The sequence below is a fragment of the Chamaea fasciata genome, unplaced genomic scaffold (assembly GCF_029207755.1).
Source record: "Chamaea fasciata isolate MVZ Bird 193981 ecotype frontalis unplaced genomic scaffold, bChaFas1.0.hap1 SCAF_5, whole genome shotgun sequence".
In the NCBI taxonomy this organism is placed as follows: domain Eukaryota; kingdom Metazoa; phylum Chordata; class Aves; order Passeriformes; family Sylviidae; genus Chamaea; species Chamaea fasciata.
The window spans coordinates 34,065,378-34,091,633 of NW_027094090.1; the positions used below are offsets into that span (position 1 = coordinate 34,065,378).

Genomic DNA, 26,256 nt, shown 5'->3' on the forward strand with positions numbered 1-26,256 from the left:
CACAGTTTCTGATATAAGCCATCGGATCAAACACATTCCACCAGACCCTGAAGGGTAACTCAAGGTGGCATAGATGGTAGAAGGTGGCATAGCAGCTCAACAATCTACCTAGGTACAGAAGCTTCTGCCCCTTTGCACCATGACACTATCGTGCACTCCCAGTATGGGTTGTGCCCTCTAGGTGCAGAGACCCAAGAAGAGGGGTCTTCCTGCTTCCACCCCACCCATAGACATCACCTATGCCTCTGACCCTGGGGTGCAGGTGAAATGGCAGCTGGTGCTTGTCGGTGCAACTGCTATCACTCTTATGACATGATTCAATACATATATAAGCATAAAAATGTAATTGAAATAATTAGTAAGTCAAAATTCTGGTATTCCCTAAGATTTGATTCTGTACCAAAACTGAACAGAGCTGGATATAGCTCTCCCCCTGGCATGTTCATGTATCACTATTTTGACTTTTGTGGTTTTGTTTTGTTTTGCATGAATATAGCTTCCAGTCTCCTTCTGGAGGACTCCATATGGTCAGAACACTGGTGCTTGTCATTCTTTCATAGCTGATCAAGTGCATGAAACACCACTGTCAGAACACAAAGTGTATTACTTGTCCCACTCCACTGAGTGCAATTCCCTGCAATTCATCACAAACTGAAAGAAAGCAACAAGCCCAAAGTACCCGAGGAACGCTCACCAAATATATTTAGCAGTCAATTAATTAAAGAGCCTCACCTTTCCGCTGGGCTGTCAGCCTCAATGTAGGAAATGAGAGGTGGAGAAGACAAGGTCTCGGTAGCGAACACGCTACCCTGGAGCTGTATCCCAAACCCTACTATGGGGTCAGCTGTCAGCACTACTTCTGTGGTTTCTGTGTGGACGACCTGCCCAGCCAAACCAACAGTGCTAGAGGCTAAAGACACTATAAAACAGAGCACACCAGGAGGAAAGACATTCATATACAGCAGAAGTTCCATTGCTTCTTGAGAAAATTAATCTTTACACTAAATCTAGTCAATGAAACGTCTCTTTCAAAGTCAACTTAGGCTAAAGTTTATAAATTATGTATAAACAGTTATGGCACCTAATAGAAAACATCTGGTTGTATGCTGGAATGCAAAAAGAATAGTTCTTGTTCTGAGTAAAATAAATGTGTTTGATAATCCCACTCCAAAAATCTCAGGACATCCTTGAATTCTGTTTGCATTAGGTTTGAGGCATGGATAAGCAGAACTTTAACAGGAACTAGGGCAATTGGAGGCACAAACCCAGCTGTTACTCTGGCAGATTCCCCTATGGACATCTCACAGCAGTGCACTCATGTTAGCAATGAAGCATATAGACCAGGCTTGCTCGCAAGAAGTAAGGATGGCTTCTTCTTGTACATGTTTACTGTAAGTCAGCAGTTTGTTAGGCTAGCTGGGTAATGTAAAGAAGTTGAACAAACCACTCTGTTTTGGCAATCAGTATATCTCAAGGGATTGTGAGAAAAAAAGTTCTGTGGGGTGTCTCAAAGCTGCTGGGGACCTTTCTAAGAGAAACTCAGGCAGCTACTTCTGTTCTCCTGCTTTAGTCACACTTTTTCTGAAAGGCTGCAGTACAGAACAATCAAGACAAAAACAACACTGAGATTGAATACAATTACCTATGAAAAGAGGAGGCTGCACCTTTGCTTCCTTGATCTCTGTCTAAATGTCTATTGTATTACTATTTGAATTCCCCCAGCGGCAAACTATTGCCTTTCATTATGTCATACACAGAAAGCTGGAGTTTTTCAATTCCTGTTCAGTAATGATAATACCTCCAATGCCAAGGATTTGGAGGGTTTTGTGTTATCAATCTATGTCATTACCTCTCCACCTCTGATTTCCTTCAAAACCATTTCCTGCCTGCAGGAGCTGCTAAGAATTAGGTAGAATTTCATGATGTATTTGAAGGATAGTTTACCTGCGTATTTTTTTTTTTTCAGATGCAGGGAAAAAAAATTTGACATTATAGATAATATTAGAAAAACTGTACAAAGATGTCAGAGGTTATATAAGTAGTTTCCCACAGTATGGGGCTGCAAGCATCAGACTTTTGCTCTGTATCAGTTAGTATAAATCTGATTGATGTGGCACAGTTGGCAATGACAGTTCTTTGCAATATTTTCACTTGCAAAAAGACCTCACAAGTTTCTGTTTTCTCCCAGCAAAGCTCCTTCCCACTCTAAAAATGTATCTTCCAAACTACTGTGAATTCTTGCTCATATCTTGCTTGAAGTTTCCTTTGTAAGAATGGTGTATTATTTCGGATACTGAATAGCTTCCTTCTTACTGTCTCTGTTATCTGCACTCAGTAAGACATGCTTATACACAAATGCAAATACTGAAAATCTGTTCTTAGAAACTTCCATCAGCTTTAGCATTTACTGCATGTGAGAAATAGGTTTCTTCAGCCCTCAATGCTGCAAAGGCTAAAATGTAACAAAACCCAATTTATTAATATAATACCTAAGACATCTTCTAGAAACATCTTAATTTAGGGAATCCAATCTCAGAAAAGTTCCATTTTCCCTTTCTTAAAGGTCATATAACAATTACTCGTTAACTTCATCTCTATTTCCCATCGCTTTTGTCTCTATTCCGCCCATACAGCAGGTATCTAGCTGACTCTGTAACCTTCTTACTCTTTTTACAATGTCCTACCAGGAACCTAAATGTCTCATAAAAAATATTTCAACTTTTAGGACAGTAAAAGTTTTAATTCACATTGGGAAAATAGGTCACTATCTGTGGGATTTAAAACTCACTTTGATAAACATTTTGATGTTTATACTTAGGTATGACAATTAGGAACTCCTTCCACTCCAAAAGAAAATGAAAGATAAACTGGAACAAAAATAAAAAACCCAGAGATGAAAACATTCTCTCCTAATAATGTAACAATACCTATCTCTTAAGACTCTGTAAAATGTCACAGGGACCCAAACCCATGACTTAGAGCATGTTGGGGTTTGTAACTCAACAGTAACTGTAGCAAGAAACAATGACAGTTTTTGGCTCCTCGATGGATTAGAATTTTTACAGGCCAGGAAGCAGTGGTATTGATTTAAAAAGGGGACATGGAAGTGTTTGTAGTTCCAGTGAACACTGGTTGCTATTGCTGGGGGTACATTCCAGCATCCTTGTATAGTTCTTGTCTAACTCCTAGCAACATTCCTGGGGGCTGGCTTGCTATATGCTCTGCAGTCATGTAAATAATGATCTTGAATTTGAAGATTATGTACTTGTTTCTTTTATGCCTGCAGTTATATGAGAAGCAGAACAAGATATGTTTCAAGGTGCATATATGGATTGTTATGTCTCCAGTCTCCCACTCTGACCCATAAGAAATTGAAAAATATTCACAATTCCTCCTGACAGCTGTTGAGAAAACAGCACCCATACATCTCTAAAACCCTCTCCAATTTCTACCAGATATGTAACCTTAGTAATTTAAATTGGTATAAGTTATGTCTTGCCTCCAACTACTTATAGGAACCTATTACAAAATACTTCATGATTTAAACTTTAACAAAAATAATAATCTTAGTGTTTCCACAATGAATCCCACACCTTAAACAAACAAACAAAAAGCAGAGGAAGAATAAAAACCGAAAACAAGTGGCATAACAAAGCTTTTGGCAGCAGGGCATGCCCTCAATTTATACAGCCACCTATTGAGAAAGATCTGCATAACTAATGCAATGATTGCTAAATCATGACCATAAAAGTCTTGTAACTCCTCATGCCATCACACTTCATCTTCATGAATTATGTCACGATCACATTACGTTGTGCAAGTATTCTTAAATAATTGGCAATGGAAGTTTTATAGCAACCTACATATTTTTATTCCCTAGTCACATTCTAAAAGATTTATTAAAATTTACCTTAATAAAATTCTCAAATGATCCAATTGGATTAAAGAAAAAAAATCCTACTAAAATCAAGAGTGTGCTACTCTTTTTCCATGAAAAGCACAGCAGTCAATCTACCTGGTTCTCATGAGTCTCCCACAGAGGGAGAGGTTTTCCAAGTCTTGTCGCTGGATACTGGAAAGGTACAGGACCAGACATTCTCTCTCCTGGTCCGCTGCAGGACATTCAGAGCAGTGTGTGTCTCTTAAGTTGGCTGTTACTGCTGTCACAAGTATGGGTCTAAGTCTACTAACAGGGTAAGGAACTCTGCATGGGTAGATAAGCAAACTCACAAAAAGAGCAAACAAGTCTGTCTGGCCAGCCAATTCCTCCAAAGCCAGTGCTGGTTCAGGGTTGTGGATGTAGTCACTGGTGGTAATGAGGCACTTGAGCACTCAGTGATGAGGTCAGCTTCATGTTTTTTGAAATGCTCTATAACAAGACCTCACAATGTGAATGTGCAATAAACTACTGCACAACTAAGCCTTGTCCTAACTTCTCCTATCTAGACATTTGTTTACTCATAGTGGCTTGTTATCCCCAGGGCCTTCTGACTTTAAGAATATTTTAGGTGGGCTGCAGTGCTTATGTGACTGTCGCACTTAAATGCCACATTACTGGCCTTGTTTTGAGTCTTTGCAAGATAACACAGACAAGGGCTTCTGAAGGAAAAATATCTGAAAAATTTAACAACACAAGTTACAGCTATGTCCAAGATCCTTAATAGGATTAGCTTTGAGGATTTCATCTCCTGTTGAACAGCTAACTATGAACTATTATTATTGATGAACTATTTTTGCACTGATTTTACTATTCAAATCAATTACTACTAGTGTAACACTATTACTGTTTCTCATGTGCAGAGGAGAACATGTAAGAGCTGGACCTTCACTGATACCATAGCATGATAGACACAGTATCCCCCCCCCCCGTGACCCAAAAGAATGCATTAGAAGCTAACACGTCAATAGATGAGCTGTGAAAAATGGCTGATCGGATTAAAAATAAAAAATGCACTTACAGGCAAATGTTATGCAAAAATATGTGCTTTACAGAAGAAATAAGAACAAGCAAGCAACAAAAACAGCAAGAAAGCAAAACCTCAGTTCCTCTCTCATGTTTTCTCACAATTCCACAGTGACTGGCCTTAGAAGCTGCTGGTTTGCTCTGGTTTTACTATGACCATGGGGAATCTTTAAAACACAGCAGCAGTGCTGTAATGTGCAGCAGCTCAGTTCTTTCAGAGTGGACTTCTGAGCATCGTTCTCTAGAGCAAATGATTTGCAGAGCAGTTCTCACCTCCCTGCTCTGGAGGAACTGAGCTGCTGTGGATTGCACAAAGATGGACAAGCCAAAAGAGAGGTGGCACTTCCATGGAGTCAATGCACTGACACAGCCACACTCTTTCCAGCCCAGTGAATGCTTAGCACTACGCAAAGTGGAACAGCCTGAATAGATATACTCTGGCTTGGGAAATGACTGACTCATAGGCAATCTATGTTTTGAATCCCAGAGAGTGGTCAAATGAGGCTATTTAGTCTTCTCTGTAACTTGTAGCTCTTCCTCACCAAAACAACTGTACAGGTCATGGTGTAGATGTTAACATTAGAACTACCTAGGAGGTGCTATGGCAAGCTCTGCCTTCCCCAGTGTAACAGCTGGTTGAGCTTACCAACAATCTATTTTGGACTATTCAGTTGTGAATTCTATTCCCTAACGGACACTGGAGGAGTTGAAAAGGGAATCTGAAAATCACTTCGGTAAGGTGTAACAAACTCTTTCAGCACTGTCTGAAGAAAACATTCCTTTATAAATTTCAGATGAGATAGTTACACTCCATAGCACCAACTCATCTCATTTTAGCACTGGACAAATATTTTTACCCTTATGTTTCCCCACATCTACCAGAAACTCCCTCTTCTGTCTAGAATATATGTATATTAATTAATGTACTGTGAATTTTTTTTTTCTGCATCTTCCCCCTCCTCCACCCATTCATCCATTGCACATTTTGGAGCAAATGCTGTTACCACCTACAGGAGCTTTTGAAGTCCTTCTTTTTCATCCTCCGCCTCATCATTGTCCCACGTGGGCTGGTGGAGTAGAGGCTGCGAGGTAAGGTCCCCATGTTCAGGGAACTCAGGCTGTATGCACTCATGGAGGTAGGAGAGAAGGATGAAGACACCAGAGCTGCTGTAAGAAATCAAACACTTGGCATACAGCATTCAGTCTTCACAGAAGAGTGTGGCACATGCCTGTAACTCATCAATGAATCAAACATTGTATGTATAGGCTGTGTACAATGCATAGGAATGGCTTGTCCATTTCCAGTAACAAAGACATTAAACCATACAGGTGACCCCAGGAAAAAGTAAGGCCAGCATTTCATGACAATACTTGCTGGAAGCTAACAAAGATAATGTAAACACAAAAGGTATATACATAGTATACAACTTATTTTAAGCAAAGCATGTTAAATTAAACTTTTCAATGCATATCTCCAAACTAATGCACATCAATATATCTAGATACACTGATTTTAGAAATGCATTTTTGTAGTAGGTAATTTCTGACAAAGATTGGAAGCAATGCTTTGCATTCAAAAATCATGCATTATATATACTTCTCCAATCCAATGGTCTACTCATAAATAGAAGAAGAGCTGATTCATTCAGAATTTTCAAGCCTTTTCCTGTCTACAAAGGCTGCTTTGTTACAGAGAGGAAAAGGTGTAAAATGTCAGAAACAACCTTGGCATGGCTATGAAAAAGTGTAGCATCTGTAAAACTGAAAAGGTTTTAGAGCCTGAAATGGGAGAAGTATGAGTGAAAGAAGAAGGGAGGGAAGAGGAGGAAGAAGAGGAGGAGAAGAGAGTATGTCAGCAGGAAAAAGTGTGGAACATTACGAAGGCTTTTTTGAGGAGGTGCTTTCTGGAATTTCAAGGCTGGCATCCTGCAATGGTCAGGGTGGTAGGTGTTATAATGGTGGTAGGTGAGCAGGCTGTTGTGGCTGTTGGCACACGAATCCCAGGTAAGTTGCCTGTTGCTTCTTTCAACCTTCACTGCCCGCATGAAGGGATGATGAAAAATCAGAAAACAAAAGGACCAGAGAAGAGGTAAAAGTAACTGAATTGCACAAACAAAACAAAACAAAACAAAACAAAACCATAAATCAGAAGCGAAAGAAAAGAAATTAAAAATAAAATAAAGTAAAGTAATAAATAACCTGGTCTTGGCTTTCTATCAGGGGCTTCTAACTTAAGGAGCAGAAATAATACTTTTTCCCCGAAAAAATGCTTCTGACTGAGCTTTTTTGATTTTTTTGTATTTATTTTAAAAACGATGATTACTGAATCAGTTTCTAATCACCCTCTGGCTTAGGGGCTAAGACTGCAAACTTTCTCAGAAAATACTAAGATACTACATATGACCACTAACTGAAGGTTAATAACTCTCTGCTTGCATTAATCTATTTTAAAGAGACCAACCAGATACTTTACATAGCACTGCCTAGAATGGACATGCTTCCCTGCCATTTCAATTTACGGTATTGACATTTTAATTTTGCCACAATCTATTGCTGGCATTATGCTATTCTGTGCAGTAAATGACTTCTCAACGCCAGCAGCAGGAAAACTCTATCCTGAAACCTGGTTAATAAAGAAAAGAGGTCTTATTGATCAGCTGGATGTGCAATTTTGTGGTTTTGCTTTGTGTTTTGTTTTTTTCACTTGATCTACAAAACTTTAAAATGATCCTTCACTGGATGGAATTTGAGACTGCATTTGATTATTTAATTGCGGGTTCTATGTATGTGGAATCTGCAATGTGCCAAAAGTGAAGACCAGTATTTACTAAGACAGTGGGAAGTATTTCAGTTGTCAAATCTTAAAGGAAAGGGATTGAAGTCTTCCTTGATTAAATACAGTATATTCATCATTAAATTCAGCATGTCTGTATCCTTGCTGAACCATAAAGGCACAATTCAAACTGGGAAGTGTTCACTGAAATTTTTGTCTTAAAACACCAAGGGATTCACCCATACTACAGAATCATGGAATGGTTTGGGTTTGGAGGGACCTTAAAGACCATCTTATTTGAACCCTGCTGCCATGTGAAGGACACCTTTCACTAGACCACGTGGCTCAGAGTCCCATCCAACCTGGCCTTTAACACTTACAGGGATGAAGCAACAAAAACTTCTCTGGGCAACTTGTCCCAGTGCCTCACCAACCTCATAGTGAAGAATTTCTTCCTAATATCTAGTTTAAACCTGTTTCTAAATCTGTTTCTATAAACCAGAGTTTGCTGTCTTTGTCCCATGAGCTGTATTACCTGTGTCCCTCTGCTACCTGCTATACCTACAATGGTTGCAGATTTGTCTGTCCCCATGCTGACCTTTAACAGGAGCCCAAAACCTTGAGCATTTAGGTTGGACCTACACCCTGTGTTTATATCTTATTCCATGAGACAAAATGAGGGAGGAAAAGGGCAGCCATCACAGCAAATCCTGTGCCCTGGCAGAAGGAAAGCTGTCCTTTGGTTTCACTTTGTATTTGTATCATGAGCACTGATCTGCTAATTGCCTGACTGCTCTACTACCCCTTCTGATTTAGAAGTGATGCCTATTCTCTACAGGGTGGATCTATGGAGTGCACACCAGGGAAGGGACCGGGAAAGGGGAGCACAGGAGCTCACCATGTCCCTGCAGCCTGGTGGAGTGCTGGAGACCCTGCAGGCCCTGGAACTGCCTGACCTTGACCTGTATCTTCAGTCAGATTGCCCTGAAGTTGCACTGTGCCCTGGCATATACTTGAATCAAAAGAATTCTTTCTTTGCCCCAATATCAGATATCAAAAGTAAGGGAGTGGTGCAATGTCAGCATCAGGCTGGGTCTGTGCCCCTGGGGCTCCTCACCCACTGGCACCACAACCCTCAGGGACTTTGGAAAATCTCATGTTAGCCAGAGAAGTCCCAGAAACAGCAGAAGCAGCATGATACGGCCTTATGTGTCTTAGAGACTTAGCATGTCTTCTCAGATGAAACCGTCTCTCCAATTACGGGCACAGGCAGCAAGGCTTCTTAACTTCAACTATGCTGAAAAAATGAAAATCTGATAAGAACAACGTGGCCAGGTGGATTTTCCTTATTTTCAAGCTGCTGTGAGCCTTGTTTAATTAAAAAGACTGCTTCCAGCAGGAAACTATCTGGTAGTCCTTGAGATTTTTTCTTAATGTTTTATTTTCATGCCAAGAGCTGAGATAAAAATGTCCTACAAAGTGGGAAAGTACACAAATTCAGTTTGCTCAGCTTGTAGAAGGATAATCCCAATTCAACAAAAGTTCTGTAAAAGAAAATCCTTTTGTGTGTAGCCACAGTAATTTAGTGGTAATTTCAGCTAGTCCAGTACAGGGTTGTGTATAGTAAACATAAAACTAATGGGGCAGCAAGAGAAATGAATGTCAGCAGCACAGTATAAAGAAAAAAAAACCATAAAAAAGAATCCTATCTTTTACAGAGCCCTTCACTTTATTTTAGGGCTAAAATTTCAGTTTATTTTATACACAGACTTTCCTGCCCATTTTAAATTCCTAACATATTCCCACAAGATCAACAACTGAGCTCAGCAGATACAGCCCTAATGACTCAGCTTATTCCAGACATATCAAGGGAGATTTTCACTCTCTGCAGGCTCTAGGTCATACCACACCTGATGAAAGGGCTTCCATAAAGCTTGTTACAGCTTGAATTGGTCATGATATTGTGGTAGCACCACCTGGCGAGGGGCTGGAAAAGGCTGTAAACATCCTAGTTATTCTGCCTTACTGAAAAAGGCAACTTTATTACTTTAGAGATACTTTCCCCCAAAAGATGCTATTATATATCATCTTTAGCAGATCACCTTGATGTGATTTTGTAACAGACACTTTTTAACGCTGGCATAGCAAAAGCATTACTTTTTCTAAGCATCTACACTGGTTACTAGAACATTAACAGCATCAATCTGTTATAAATGTTGGTTAACAAACCAACTGCTTCAAATAATACAAACATCTACACAAATCATTGGCTCCAGCATTTGTCTTCCCAGAAGAAAGTCTTCAAAATTCTTTAACCATCCAGAAATTAATTGCATGACATCTTTGCTTCAAAAAACAAAAGATCTCTTTGCAATGTACTGCCATAACTGAAAGGAATGGAAGTACATTGCAAATTTGGCCTACATCTCATTCTCCTTGTGCAGCATCACCCTCTGCTCCTTGGGGCTCTAATCAGCTTAAGCAGAAAATGGAAAGAGATGAGTAAAGGGATAACGTGTAATTGCAAAGGTTACTTTTTGTTCACCCTGGTCTAGGAGAAACTAATCTCTCCTCTGTCACTAGTTCAGTATTCCCTACTCTGAGAAACTGTCTACTTATCAAGGGACAACCTGGATGTTGCATCGATGTCCCAGAACATTTCCCATCACTGACATTTCAAGACCTCAGAAATCTTGTCTTTGTCTAAATGAGGCAGAAGCATAGTACCACAGGCTCAGAAAAACGATACCACTGGTTCATGCTGCAACACATGTACCTATTCTCTGTGTATGTGATAACCCTTGTTACTGTTATGATGTCCATCAACATGTGCTGTTTTAGACTGAATTTATGGATTACTGTGAATTAACCACTTTCTCACGATTAGTTTGAAGACAAGACAGTCAGCCTCCATCTTCAAATACTAACGTATTTTATTTACTTTTATTTGAGAATGGAAAGCCATTCTGTTTAACCATGTTGGGATGAAATAAGTATCACAGTGAATAGGTCTGCAATCTAGGGAACTGTTTCCAAACAGTTTTCATAAGCACTGACAGTGAACCCATGAAGCAATCTCAGAACCACTTTAAAAGATGATGGCAGTAAATAACAATGCCATTAACAAGAGGAAACACCTGAGGGGTTTACGTATTTTAGGGGAGAACAGGTGCTATTAATGAAGTGATCATAACTATCAAGTCAATATACCGAAAATAAGTTGGCTGCGGTACTACTTCCCCACTCTAAATCTAAGAAACAATGCAGAGATTAATTTACTGAATTATCTCATAGCACCCCCAACAATTGCAACAGCAGAGTCACCAGGTGCCTTTATGTACATTTACAAGTTTGTAGAGGTATTTCTTAGCAAAACATTTCCCTTTCTGGCCATAGGAATCTCAGAGGGTTCATTAAGACCAAAAAAACACAGAGCTACTCAGAAACTGCAGAAGCATAACCTGGGGAGTTGAAACATTTACAGACCTAACTGCGGCGATAGCTTTGACCATTCAGCATGGTAGGCAAAGTGGAAGGAAAAAAAGAGAAAGAGGTATTTGGTGCTACCAAATGATCCTCTTACCGTGCTCTGGGCCTTTCAGCGCTAGCCGTGTCTGGTGGTGGGGAAGGATCTCCAGTTTGACATTATCCGCTGCGTTAGCCAAAAACTGCGTTGCTTCCGCCAGTGTACAGTACTCCATGCTGGTGCCATCAATGGACAGAATATGGTCTCCTACATGTAATGCACCACATCTATATAAAAGGGGAAAAACTTGGTATGATCAGGTATGCTCTTTGCTTGCACAATGAGTTCTTCTGCCTTCAAATTGGTCATGACAACTATGAACGTGTTCTTTTTTTTTCGAGAGACATTTGTGTTTTGTAGGCACTGTCACTGGTCAGACTTTATCTCTATTAGTACAAACCTTAAAAACAATTCAGTTAATACAGTATATGCCAAGACATCACTCACAGAACTGCAATGGGGTAGCTGACTCTAAAAATATGTGTGAATGGCAGCAGGATAAAATGAGAAGAGCTTAAGGAGACTCGAATAACTTGGTCACATATCCCTCACACAAGCACCCAGTTCATCATTTTTTGAGTTATAGTTCAAACATTTATTAGTACAAAAGCTGTAAATGATGATGAAATTATGCAGTAGTCAAACAAATAATGAAACCAGGGCTAGCATGGCGACTCTAGGAGTGGGGTGGGGGCTATCTGCTAAATCTTGCTGCACTCAAGAGACTGGCTACTGGATGAGTTGAGAAATGCAAACACAGCAGTCAGCATCCCGACGTACCAGTCAAGTGGACAGCTCCTTTAATTGGTTACCCCCTGCGAAATGGGAAAAAAACAGAGGGAGAAAATTAAAGCATCCTGCACCATTGAACTGGAGAACACCCCTGGATCAATGGCCGTCACTCTCAAAGTTTCTACTGTAGGGAAAAGCCCACAGAGGAGCTGTAGACTTACTGCTACAAGTGGGTGCTACCAAAAGCACCGTTGCCAAAGAGGAGTTACAAGGTAGGGTGACTGGGGACATGCAGGAGGAATTTGCTGCTGAAACGCAATATTTAGAAAAAATTTAGATAGAGATATGAATATAGAAATATATTGTATATGTACAAACACACACATACACACACACACACACGTGCTACCCAAGAAAAGATCCTACAACTCTGTTCCAGGGGTTCAGACCACTGGGGGAAAATATCTAGCTATAAGTTTAATGGTTTAAATGGTTTTATTTAAAGGTTTAAATGAAGTAGAAATATTATAGCAAAACAATTTAGAAATACAGAAGCCAGTCTTCCTTATACCTCACTTGAATTCTAAAATATCAGTAAAAGAATCCAGACATACGGAGTTCCATTTCACTGTGCTACAAGAATGAACAATATATTCTAAAAGAACACTTCAAGGTTGCAAACCCTCAAAATTTACTTCCCTTGACAGCTGTTCCATATGGTGGGCTTACTTCAAGAATTCCAGTGGGTGACTTTTTTTTTCAATACTAATCTCTGTCACAGTGTTACATTTAATAGCCAGAGCTAAACTCTAAACTCCTGTGTTGCAAAGTGCAAGCAGCCTGTCACACATTACACAGGGGCTGGCTTATGTCACCAAATACTACAAAAACGAGCTAAAGTAGATGGTGTCCTGGAAGTCTTAGACTTGGCAGTCTGGAACAGCAATCTGACAAAGTGTTAATTTTAAGACATGCAACCTTGAGAGGACCTAGTTCAGTTGATTTTCTCAAGAAAGGGAAGAGTTCCTTTAAAAACAAACCAAACAGAAAAAGAAGTAAAATGGATGCATGGACCTGCAGTGTCAGTCCTCTGTCACACTCACCTGTCTGCAATACTCGCAGATTTGATTTTGTCTATGACAATGACCTGCTTGTTGCAGCACATCGAGGTAGTTAGTGCAACCCCAAGAGCAGCACCAGGAGTTTTGGCAACTTCAACTAGTAGTGGCCCAGAAGCTGTTGCTACTGAATCTGTTAAAATTAGACAACAAAAGATCAGTATTATACCAATGTGGTATTTATGCCATTTTTGTGTTTTCCCCACAAAAAAATCTCCATAGCTATTCTATTTCTCTAAACAGATAACATGCCACTTCAAGAAATACTGGAATAATATAATTTAAGGTGTCAATAATCTGCTCTTGATGTTGAAAAAGATAAAAGCAAGAGGAAGTTTGTGATTCTGAGATGTCTGAAAGTTTCAGGTGCTGTCAGAATCAGAGATGGACCAGATGAGGGAAACAGGATGTGTTAGTGAATCATTCTCTTGAACAACTGAAGATAAACATTACCTGGAATTTAAACAGACATGCTGGAAAACCAGAATTAATTAAAAAAAATTAGAAAATTATCTGAAAAAAAAAGAGTAACTGAGTAGGTTAGAGAAGGAAGCTAAATTAATTTTCACAAAAGAAGATGAAGGTCTGTAGACAGCAGCTGTAATAACCAAATAAAGAAGATAAAGAAAGGGTCTACAAGAAATCATTCACAAAAAGAAAGGACAAAATGGTGAAAGTGCAGGAGATATGACACCTAGAAGTAGTAGAAGTTAAAGCAAAATACATGTGAGGAGGTTCAGAAGATTCTTTTAACATCTTGTCACTGGATAAAATACTGCCTTACTATAGGACATAGATAATAAATGATCAACACTGAATACAGAAAACAGGAAAGTAAGCTGGAGCAACAGTCATGATCGATGACCATGGTGTCAAACTACCCAGGATAAGAAGTGCTAGACGCAACAAAGCAAAAAGACAGCAGGCTTCTTCCTAAACGGCACAACAAAGCAGGCACTGATAAGGGTGAAGTAAGTTCTGGAGACTGGCTGAGAACTCCTACTAACCAATACCCAATGATCAATAACTCATCTCAGTGCAATAAGATACAGTAAGAGAAGACGTCCTTTAAGGATAAAAAGACTGAGACAAAGTGCTAACAGAAGCCTTTGGAGGTGCTTACAATCAGAATAAGAAAAAACTGAATAAATGAGGACTTATGCTCGATCAAAGTTACCAAATGTCCTGCCAGCAAACAGGAGAGATTGGTATTCACATCATACTGGAACCAGCTGCGAGGATACAAAGATACATTCAGTTGTGATGTGTCTCAGAAGACGCTAAGATTGAAGCTGTATAAGAACTGCAGCTGGGCTTCCAAGTATGGGGGAGTGAACAGATAAGAGGTACTCCAAAAAAATTGTCAAAAAATGTAACACTGTCACACAAGAGACATTTAAACTGTATTAGCATACAAAACTAACAATCTATATAATGATACAAGAAATTGAATAAGATGAACATTGATAAACACTCAGTGAAGGCGCTCTTTCCATTAAAGCGTAATGTAGGTAAACTGCATATTGAAATGGAGTGAAAAGAGGCTGGATGGAATAACATACAATACCAGAAAAGTGTCAGTTAATTATTATAGAGCTCCTTTTCCACCTGCAACTTGAAATAATTTTTATATTCCTGCTGGTTTTCACTTTTTTCAAGTTCAAAATCTGAGAGTTTGAAGGGAAGATTCAGCAATTTTGGAAGTGGGCATTAAATCTGAGTGAACAATTTCTGTACACAACTATGGCTGAGTTTTTTAAGGTTTAACCTTCGCAGGCACTACCAAAATAAGCTGCTCCACAAACCTGAACTGATCTTTAAACTCTGAGCCAAAAGAGTAGAGCCCACAAGATAGCATTTCTGCCTGGAGCTTCAAGCACTAAGTAGCTTTAAAGCTGGATGAACTGTCCTCAGCAGCTACCTGTCTCTCTCTTACTAACTAAAGAAGGAGTTTAACAGAATGAAATTCCTGTCTTAGATGACTTGGTTAAAGGTCTCAGTAAGGCAGGATAGGATGCCTTACTTAAGGCAGTGCCTTGCAAACAGCCAAATAAGCATGTGTCTCAGAGCAGAATTTAAGTATTGCCTATTCCCATTCCTGCCCTGAGAAACAATTCTTTTCATCTTGAACACTCCAGAGATTTCTGGAGCTGCACACAAGTTTCACATTTACAAATATATGGGAAGAAGACTCAAACAATGTTTGACATCAGTACCTTGATATAGGTTTTAACTCACATTGATTCAGAAAATGGCAGAGCCCAACTTGCTCAAGTTCTTTCTGCAATGGTTGCCTTGAGGAGAGGAAACGGAATGCAAATATCTGTTGAGAATGTGTAAATCTTTCAAGATGCTGGTTCCAGTTACTTGGGAAACCGCATAAGCACAAGCAGGTTATGGCTGAGTGTTATTTCCCAGGTGCCTGTTGAAATGCACTGGGAATGCAAACCAAGGCAGACAGGATGAATAAATAAGATAACTACATTAGAGGAACTAGAAGAGAAGAAATGGAGTGTGTCTAACAGTGGAAAAGAAGCACAAGGAAGAGAAATCAGAAGGCAATAATCAAGCACACATTCTCTGACAGAGAAGAATTAGTTTTTCATATTGAAGTAAAGCATGGATATGAAAAATGAATCATACAGGTATAAATTATTCATATGTGAAGATGTTTCAGTCATTAAGATATTTAGACCATGACTGAAGCACTTACACACCATGTTGATTTATTGACTATGTAATTACATAAGATACACTGATGAATATTTGCATGAAAGACACTCTCGATTTTTGATTTTGTTAATATTTTTTCTCATTTTAGAGTATTGCATCTCAATCACTACAAGAGGCCTGATTAAAACCTCCCAGAGGAAGCAGCATTGCTTTCTGCATGCTAATACATTTCTTCAGCTAGATAGCTGCACACCTTTTCTATCTGACAGCTTAAATCACTGGCAACAAGGGGTTTTACTCTGGATATACTTTTATGTTATTTAAAAATACTATATTTAGTATAGTATAAATAGTATATAACATAGTATTAAGAAAGTTTTTGAATAAAATTAGCAGTGTTACCAACCTCCTTTGCCTCAAAAGTTAATAAGAAATCATTTTGAAAGTTGAAAAATGTATTTTTAACCTGATAAAGACATCACATTACATGTGTTTCTTTATGTCCTCAAAAATGTATGTATCTGTTAATCCTTATTGATCCTCATGGTATGTGAAATCCAGGCCAACAACTGGTGGATAGTGGAGGACAAAAGCCACTAGGATCCCCACAGTGGGGAAACCAAAAAATGAGTTGCTTGTATTAGGCAGCAGAAGTTCCACATGTGAAACGGTACCTTTAAAAGCCCTAGACAGGGAAAAGTTTCAGTCATAGCTTGCAATCAATAAAGACACTAAATCCACAGGAAACCAAACTTTTTTAGTCTATGATACTTTTCTTTTCCTTTCCAAAGCCTTCCTGTACTTAAAACTGGGAAGTACTGCTACTGAGCTTGTTCCTGGAGGAACACTGAGCTCTGTTGCTACTACCCGTGCTATGCAGCTTCTCACTTCTCTAGCTGCAAGGTTTGGGGTGCTCTTTTATTTTTTTCAAAGTCATGGCAACACAAGGTACAAATCATTTTTTTGAGCAGCTAAAAGAGCTTGACACAGAGGAAAGATGTAAAAATAGATTTTGACTCTAAAGAGCCAGCTGGACCAGTTGAAACACACAGCTTCAGAAGACTGCAGTTGACCTCTCCTGGATGCTGCTGTACTTTATAGCGACAATGCGACAAACAAGTGGGTATCTTACTATCTCATACTAATTTTTCAAGCTTCTTCCCTATCTGTTGTGATTCTCTGATTGATAGTAGTCAAAAAAATCTGGCAAGGTCCTGGTTCAGACCAGAAAAAAGTGCATAGGTCCTCAAACCTTGTGGTTCTTGCAATGCATAGTTTTAACACTTTTGTAGCAGTGCCTTCACGGATCTAAATGCATCTCACTTATGTTAAAAACAGAAGACAGTATTTCACAGAAATAGTTTTTTTTTGATCAAAGAAATGTGCTCTTCTACTCCCCACACCTTTTTTTGTTCCCTTCATACAAAATCTTTGCAGCCTACAGACAGCAAGTATGGTTGGACAGCTGGACCTGCTGATTTTAGAGGTCTTTTCCAACCATAACGATTCTGTGATTCTAAGTAAAGCAATCTCTCCCTCAGGGAGGAGTTCCCTTTTTTCCATTCAGTTCTTGTCAGTACACCTGAAACTTTATTTTCTTTCTCCTTTTCTGCAACCGTAATTTTTATACCCAGTGCCTGCACGCCTCATGTTCAGACTAGTGGATCACAAAATCTTAGTGAAGTTAAGGAAGACTGTTAAGAACTGGAAAAAACCCTGAAATCTCTGACATTCTTACCTTTAAGAGCAAAAAGCTGAAACGTTTACAGAAAGGTCACGATTGAAGAAATCAGTTTCAATCCCCCATCACTCCCAAATGCCTTAGACTATATTCTTGCTTTCCTCTGCTCTCTCTGTTCTTATTTCAATTCACAAAAATCAATGATCCTTTTCCAGTACCCGCTTAGCAATCATATACGTGACAGCTCTGACGTATAAAGGACAGTCACTGACTGTTCCCCAAAGTACCTGTTGAGTAAACTCTTATAGACAGACACTCACAAATCCTTAAATGCAGAAACACACAAGCCTTTCCTTGAACTTGCTTTCTTTAACAAAACCAAACAGAATGTAGGGGAAGTAGATGTGTGCATTTGTGTACACAGGCCAGTGTGAGTTCCAAAAAGGGTCCAATACAAAACACTCCATTGCAGTCAGTTCTTACTACAGAAAGGCTGAGACACCCCAGCAAGGCACTGTCAGCACTCAGCACACAAGCAGAAGGTACTTGAAAGTGGTAGTGATGAGTCTGATGTATAAGACACAGAATAGGCAGCCAAATCTGTGTCTGTATCTGGCATCTCAGTCTCAACTGAGAATAACGTACCATGTTGGTTGCCCAGAGAAGTTGTGGAATGTTTTGAAGAAATCCAACTGCCTGGCTTTTCCCCATCTTACTTGAGGAAAAAAGAAAAAAAAAAAAAAGGTAGGAGAAGCTTTTATACGTATGTATCAATTTAGCAGGTTGCCCAGAGAAATTGTGGATGACGCATCTTTGGCAGTGTTCAAGACCGGGTTGGATGGGTGTCTGTGCAACCTTGTCTAGTGGAAGGTGCCCCTGGCCCTTCCAGAGGGGGTGGAACTGGATGTTCTTCAAGGTCCTTTCCAACTTAAATCATTTTATGATTGACAGAATAATCAGTGATGAGGAAATCACAGCTGGTGTGGTTGTGCCCATCCATTCAGAATCAGCATGCTAGGGATTAGCCCCCGTTTTCTGTTTAAAGAAACAAGAGCTGAAATGTTACAAGCTTCTCACTTTTCGTAACAGAAATGGATCAAAATACCACAGGCTTATCATCATGAGTTTTGAGTATTTGCCATTGCTTAGGGAAGCTAGATTGCTGAAATGCAAAAATCAAAGCAAATACATATCTTACAGGGCACCGGAAATCCACAGCTTGTTGTACAAACTTGAGACCAGATGGCCAACCCAAAGAATAGGCAAGACTTCTAATGGGATTGATGAATTTAATTTCTAAGATGTGTGGTTTTAGCAGTGACACCCTCCATACAGACCATTTTGTAAGGTCTTTTACAGTACTGCTCAGCTGACAGCAGAGCAGCATAAAAGCACTCAGGGGCTCTGTGTGCATTCACATCCACTTTTCTTCATTCACCCACAGACTATTCATTGCTATCAGACAGTATCTTAAACTACACTTGATGAATCCTGTCATTCTCTGTGTGGTTTTTGTATTCTTAAGGACTATTTCTTTTTTTGGTGTCCATTAAAACATTTTCTCCCTAAGACTGATACACTTAAAGTTGTCCCAGCTCCTCACAGTCCAGTGCAAGATTGCATTCCTAGCTGTGACAGTGAGATTCACAGTCCTCTATCATGCTGTGGCTCCTCTATTTCCCTTCTCCTGTTTCCCTGAGACTGCCACAGAGATAGGCAATCAACTTACCTGCCTGTCTTTTCCATGATCTCCTGCAAAACAAAAGCCACAACCAGAAACGTGTGTGCAAGACAAAGATCTGCTGCAAGTAGGGAAGCTTTTCTCTACTTTTCTCCTTCCTTTCTGCTCCAACTCACTTACACCTTCCTTCTTTTTTTTTTCCAGGTTTCACCAAGTCACTAATAAAAAGAGTTGACAAAACCCCATTTCTGCCCCTGTTCTTAATCTAAGTCATAAAGCACTTAGGCTATTTTGCTAACATTTTAAATTTCTTTTGTAGGGGCATTTTCATTTACTCATTTGTTTTACAGCAACTGGATGACTAGCCAAGTCTCTTACAGAGAGCTGAGTGATGGTTATTTAAATACTGATTTTTTTGGGAGGAGGTGGGGGCATGGGAGGTCGCTTATTAATGTAATACCCTTTCCTGGTACTGCAAAGATTATCTGATCTCTATTTTGCAAAGAAAGGATATAATTATGTATTTTTAAAGATGATCTAATCAAGAAATTAAGATTAGGATCATGGGTCAATGGTTTCAAGAGGGAATGCAGCAGCAAGGAAGAGATGCAGGAATAAGACTTCTGCAGTGTTTAAAGGGCACAGGAACAACATTCAAGATGCCCCACAGCTGACTAGCACCATTATCACTCATTCAGAGTAATATTATTTGATTCCTCATACGTTTGTGACTAAAGGTCATAAATGAACCACACACAGAGCATGATTCACGGTACTGGCTTCGGTATTCTACTCTACTAATATTGCATAATGTTTGCACCCTGGCTTTGTTCATGCTTCATTTAGCAGAGTAACCTTTTTACTCAGATCTTACTGGCAAAATAAAATCAATGACAGCTAGCAAGCTCTAAAAGGGATTTCTGGAAAACTAAGAAAGCTGTGAACCTGTTGGAGTAGGTCCAGTGGAGGGCCATGAGGCTGCTCAGAGCGCTGGAGCACCTCTCCTGTGAGAATGGGCTGAGAGAGCTGGGGTTGTTCAGCCTGGGGAAGAGAATGCTCAGGGAAGACCTCATTGCTTCCTTTCAGTACTTGAAGGAAGCTTATAAAAAAGATGTAAGAGTGACTTCTTACATGGGTAGATAGTGATAGGACAAGGCAGAACCGTTTTAAACTGAAAGAGGGAAGATTTAGTTGAGCTGTTAGGAGGAAACTCTTTACCAGAAGGTGGTAAAGCGCAGGTACAGTGTGCCTAGAGAAGCTGTGGGTGCCCCATTCCTGGGGGCATTCAAGTCCAGGTTTGATTGGGCCCTAGGCAACATGGTCTAGTGGGTGGCATCCCTGCCCATGGCAGAGGGGTTGGAACTAGATGATATTTAAGGTCTCTTCCAACCCAAACTATACTATGATTTGATAAAATAGAGTAAATTGACAATGTATTACAAGTAATATTTGTGGAGAAAGGATATCAGTTTTTAATAACAGAACCACTATTTAAAAATTAAATATTATTCTTGTTCAAAGTATCAGCGTTAGTCTCCAAGGCCCAATTTACAATCTATCATAAAATATATGTGCTCCTTGCATTCTCTTGATTTTGGGTATTGTGTGTTTTAGCAGGCTGTAGAAAGAGCAACAGCTGTTTTAATTTTACCTGGCTGAACTAGAATTAGAGAGGCAAAAACAGTACCAAATATAGATAAATAAAATAGTGTATTTTCCATTATTGCGAGTAACAGGACAGCAGCGGAGCTGCTGGTCTACTGAAAGAAAGATCATAGAGTTCACAGGAAAAAAAAAAAACATAAAATTGCTACAACAGAAAAAAGCCACCAATAGCATTTTATACCCTCTCACCTTTAGAATAATCAAATTTCAAAAATGATAAATAGGAATAATTCCAAGAGGATGCCAGCAGAATGAGTGATAACAAAATCAGAGAGACCTCTCAACCTCAGAATGGAAAATGGAGACATTCTCTAAACAAATGTGACACCTATTATTCCCTCTACAGACAAGCAATTTAATATTTTTGTCAACTGACTGGCACAGTCTTTTCATATTCCTTTTGTTGCCTAATTCCTGCAGCTCAATTATATACCTCTAATTTAGCCAAGTTCTTAAAATCAAAATCTTAGAAGCTGCCTTTACCTAGTCTCATACTTTGCAACCTTAGCCCCACCATCATTCTCAGGTAAGAAAAGCCACAAACTAGTTGAAGGAACATCTCTGCCTTCAAAATGCTCCCACAGTGTGGATGGGGATATATTCAAAATCAGCTTGGGACTTTCTCAGACTTTCTCTCATGTTCAGACCATAAAAATCTACCTAAACAACTTCAGCTCAAAAGACTTTCCCCAATTCTCAGGATGCTGCTTCCTCCTAGTAACTGTTTCAAGCTCACATCTTTCATTTTACTAGGCCCCCTCCCTGCTCAAAAGCTGTATAAAATCCCAATCTCTTAATCTATCTCTATTTTTCTTTTCATGTGCCTTGTTAATCTAAAATGCGGCCTGTCTATTGCACCATTTACAACACAAAAACAACTTGGTGGATGATGCCTGTACAGAAAACCCTTGATCTGCCTCTTTAGGGATAGTCTGAGTGCACCTTAAATAAGCCCAGGCCCTGTAGCTTTCTGCCTTTGTTACCTTGAGAAAGAATACCACACAGAAAATTCAGGTGACACTCAGAACTATTAGAGAACTCAAATCTCTATCCCTGATGACAGCACATGGCTTCAGAACACGGGAGCCTATAAGTACACCTTTACGGTTAGTTCGGCAACCTGGGCCTCAAACAGCACCTTTTCATTGAAGGATGGCTACTGAAAACAGCCCTGAAACAGTACATAGCATTAGACTGATTGTAAAATGCTTGCAGAAGTCAGCAGCAATGGAATTCTGCCTGCATTTCATTCCAGAAATGGAACTTACAAATAATTATTTTTAACAACCATCTTCCAAAATAAGACAGACCCCCAAAATAGTGCAAATAATATGTCCTCTGCTGAGGCCCCGCAATACACTAATTTTTCTATTGCACAAAGCACAGATGAAATCAAAGAACCATTGAATCAAAGAATGGTTTAGACTGGGAGGGACCCTAAAAGCTATTTAGTCCCAAGCCCCTGCCATAAGCAGGAACACTCTCCACTAGACCAGGTTGCTGAAAGCCCAGTACAACCTGGTCTTGCACACTTCCAATGATGGGACATCCAAAATTTCTCTGGGCCTGATGGACAGATACATACGTCCAAAAGAACTTCCCATACTTATTTTCTCATCCAAGTAGGACAGAAAATAAAATACACAAGAATTTTGTTATCTTTAAAACTCTCCATCTCTTGCATGATTCTGCGTCTGACTAATCACAATAAAACAAATAAGGGCAACACAATCTGCACCTCAGCCTGCAAACTAAGACACAGCTGGTGTGTTGAATTTTACATCAGCCAACCTCAAAAGCACATCCGTATGTACACACTACAGATAATACAAGGAGCTGCAGTGCCCATCAATTATGCCTAGTTGACACAATGCCCCTAAGTTCCATCTAATGGGAACAGTAATAATTATAATGGGATTGGATTATCTTCAAAAGCCTACAGAGCACAAAGCCCTTCACTGCTGTCACTTCATAGATGGGAACAAGCACTGTGAATACCCAAGCACCCAAACTTTGCATTGAGCTGACAGTGCCCATCCCTCCAAGTCTCCACCAGGACAAGACATCTCAGATAATGCCAACAGCTTCCAGAGCAAAGGTGTGTCATGGATAGTTCGGACTCCTGGATAAGAGAACAGTTCAGGCAAATAAGGACAAGTCAATGCTGTGTTAGTGAGATACCTCAGCTGCCCCTGTTGCTGCCACAGCGGTGGGAGCTGAAGCCCTGGAAGAAGCAGAGCCACATAAGCAAGATGCTGAGCCTGTCACAGCCACTCCTTGTCACCAAGATGACTGACCCAAGTACAGCCCCATTCCCATATGGCTGAGCTGCCTGGTGCACGTGAGCTGCACCACTGGACCTTGCTCAGGGCTCCTCTGTACTGACACATACCAACTTATATATTCATGGATACTTATTATTTACATGGTTAGTGTGACCTCTGCACACAAAATAACTGCAGTCTCTGCCTTGGAAAGCTGACCTTGGGTGTGCTTCTGCTAACATTGACATCAACTGACTCAGTTTGATTGAACAGGCAGGAGCTGCAGACTAGTCTAAAACACTTCTCTGCGAAGTCTGACAGGTAACTATGAACCAGAAGAAAAGAAAAATTATACTGTACATTCCTATTTATAACAGATATCATGAATTTCTAATCCTACAAATATGCACTATGACTACCACATTTTTTGCCCAAAACTTTGGCCTCTTCAGCAATCTGTGCTCTAGCACAGATGTCTTAAAAATAACTGATGCATTGGCACAGCCACGCTATAAAAGGCTACCATGCAGAAGGTCGACGCTGAGATCTGACCTGGAGGTTTTTGCACTGAGGACCAGAGTGAGACTTTCTCTGCTCTCAGAGGTTGCACAAACTTTGGTAAAATGAGTTTAAAAAACAAGTTTATTAACTGCCCTCTCTTTCTGCTTTGGTACTACCTCAGCAGTCATTCAGCAAAAGTATTTCAAAGAAATAGATTAAGTAGTTTAGCTAAATTCCCCTTAAATCCAACACAGAAGCCATGGTTCTAAACATAAACCATTTCATCCCTCATTGCAAAAATAATCTAGGATTGCCTAGATATTTCTACCTTCTCCCCTTTCCTTCTTCTTCTTGTTCCAAAGAATACATGAACAGTACTACTGGGAGTATTCACACATTTAAAGTAAAAGAAAGCTTCTATATCCCCTGTTCTCTGCAGCATACATTTCCAGCAAAACCAATTCCCCACATTTCTGCTCCCAAAATCCCAACTAAGCAATAACCCCTAGAAACTCAAGTGGCCCATAACTGTTATAGTCATAGCAAAGAGAAGGGCAGTCTATCAATCTTCTACCTCAGCAGACAGCCTGCCAGCTTGCTGCCAGGGTCACCTTTGGCAAGGTTCCCATGTGGCTCCTCCTTTGCTGCAGGACAAGACATTTACCTCCTGCCAAAGCAGCTCCTGCTGCCAGGCTCGGAGGGGTTCCAGGCCCTCTCATGCCCCTCTCTCGTGACTTTTTTCTTTTTGAAGATGTTCCATTGCTCATATTTATAATTAAGCAATTACTGAATTTATATAAAGGAGAAACTGTGAAAAGCCTTTTCCAACTGTGGTTTTTTTCGGTCTGTTTCTTTGGGTTTTGTTGTTCTTTTTCTTTTACCAGTGAAATCCACCCTAACTTACCTAAGGTCTTTGTAAAGACCTTGAAAAATTGGAGGTCACAGTGTTCAGAAAGAGGCTATTCCAAACAACACTGCTGAGCTGACCATAACAGAAAAACTGTGCTTATACAAGGTGAAAAAAACCCAAATGAGAAGTTGATTAAAATCTGGAGAACACCATTATAAATCATAATAAAAATACATGTACACCAATAAAGATCAGAAGCATCTGTTTACAAACAGAATGACATTAAAAGGAAAATATTACAGTCACCATGTGGGCACAAGGCACTTCAAACCTAATGATCCCCAGAATGAATATTGCCTGGATGTACTTATTTTTACCTTCCCTCTTTAATTAAATAAGCACATATACTTCCTTCTTCAAGAGCATCATGTGGAAGGTAGACAGTGAATATTTAATGAGTCGGAACACTTTTCCCCTTTTTTCCAAGCTCATGCCTTAATTACTAAACAGTATTCTCAGTCTTTTCTGAGCATATGTGGTGGGGGAGAGGTATTGCATGCAGCAGCCTCTGAGTATTCTCTACAACACAGGTTTATTAGTGATTTTCTCTTATAACCACACTTCAGAGCAAAAGCATGGTGTTTTTCCCACTGTAGAGATAAACAAACAAGGATCAAAGAAATAAAGGTTGAAAGCATCCATTTGTCTGGAGAGGACATGTTAAAACACCTATGCTGAAGTTCACTGCACCAAAATGCAGACCTCTGTTAAGGCATCTGCATCAAGATGAGATCAGCTTTTTTAGAATATTTCTCTCACATGACTGTTTTTCAGATCATTTAGCAGTATGCAGCAGGTGACTGTGGAAGGTAAAATGTATGCAATCATTCCAATTAAAATTTGTAATGTAACATATGCACTGAAGCATCTGAGTAAGGTTGCATGGCATCTTAAATTCTTACATTTCTAATCCCTGAAGAGCTGAACTGAAAGGAACTTTGCAAAGACAAGAAAAAACTTCCCCCATAAAATCTAGGGTTTATCTTTAAAAATCTGGGGGTTTATCTTAAAAAAACTGTGAGAGAGTTTATGAAAGTAGCAAAAAAGCAATTCCTCCAGCAAGGGAGATGTTAAAGAAGCACAGGAAGGATGCTTATCCTTTCTTGTTCACTTTCCCTTTGCAGCTGATCTCTACTTTAAACACAGCAGCTGATGCTTGTCCCACATTCCATGTCCAACTAAAGAATGACAGGATGTACTGAGAAGACCAGCAGCAACAATGCCTTGCCATGATTTACAAAATCAAATGCTGACATTTGGAATCTGGTCTGTTTTCTGAAAGCCAAAAAACTAAATAAAATGAAATGCATGGTGGCTGTACATCCAACAGTTTCTCTGGCATGTTCAAAGGTAGAGATTTTTGCTGTGATCTAGATCCAAAGTGAGATGACCTCTAAAACTTACCCTAGAACTGGCTATTTCATGTGTGTACACTGTTCCCATGCTAATGATACAGTACCAGAAGAGAAATATCTTAGCAAAGGGGTGAAGAGCGAATGGGCCTGGCATGTTCTTTTTACATTAGCAGAAAGGAGAGGACAGAGTAATAACTGGGCGTAATTAAACATTCTACACAGCACAATTTTAAAGTAATCTGCATCAGTCAAGTATTTGCAATACAAGTCCTTTTTACACTTCAGACTTGAGTTGGCTGTGGAATCCCTACTCTTATGTTGGCAAGAAAATAAAACATAGATTTAGTGGTGTAAACAGTGCTTCAATTAGAAAACTTTTATGCAGGCAGAAGACATATTTGCTGGCATAAACCG

General features: G+C 39.6%; 1 protein-coding gene across 5 annotated transcripts in view; it reads right to left on the bottom strand.

The window, feature by feature from the left end:
* GRIP1 (glutamate receptor interacting protein 1) overlaps window positions 1-26,256 on the bottom strand; it is a 228,686-nt gene that overhangs the window by 36,245 nt on the left and 166,185 nt on the right. For 4 of the 5 annotated variants that reach the window (XM_066183200.1, XM_066183204.1, XM_066183202.1 and 1 more), the window contains 4 exons: window positions 13,098-13,245; window positions 11,320-11,489; window positions 5,975-6,130; window positions 733-919 (listed from right to left, as the gene is read on the bottom strand). In XM_066183200.1, the coding sequence (XP_066039297.1) occupies window positions 733-919; window positions 5,975-6,130; window positions 11,320-11,489; window positions 13,098-13,245 (661 nt within the window). Of the gene's footprint in view, window positions 1-732; window positions 920-5,974; window positions 6,131-6,842; window positions 6,999-11,319; window positions 11,490-13,097; window positions 13,246-26,256 lie in introns of all 5 variants that reach the window. The other variant, XM_066183203.1, reaches the window with a different exon arrangement.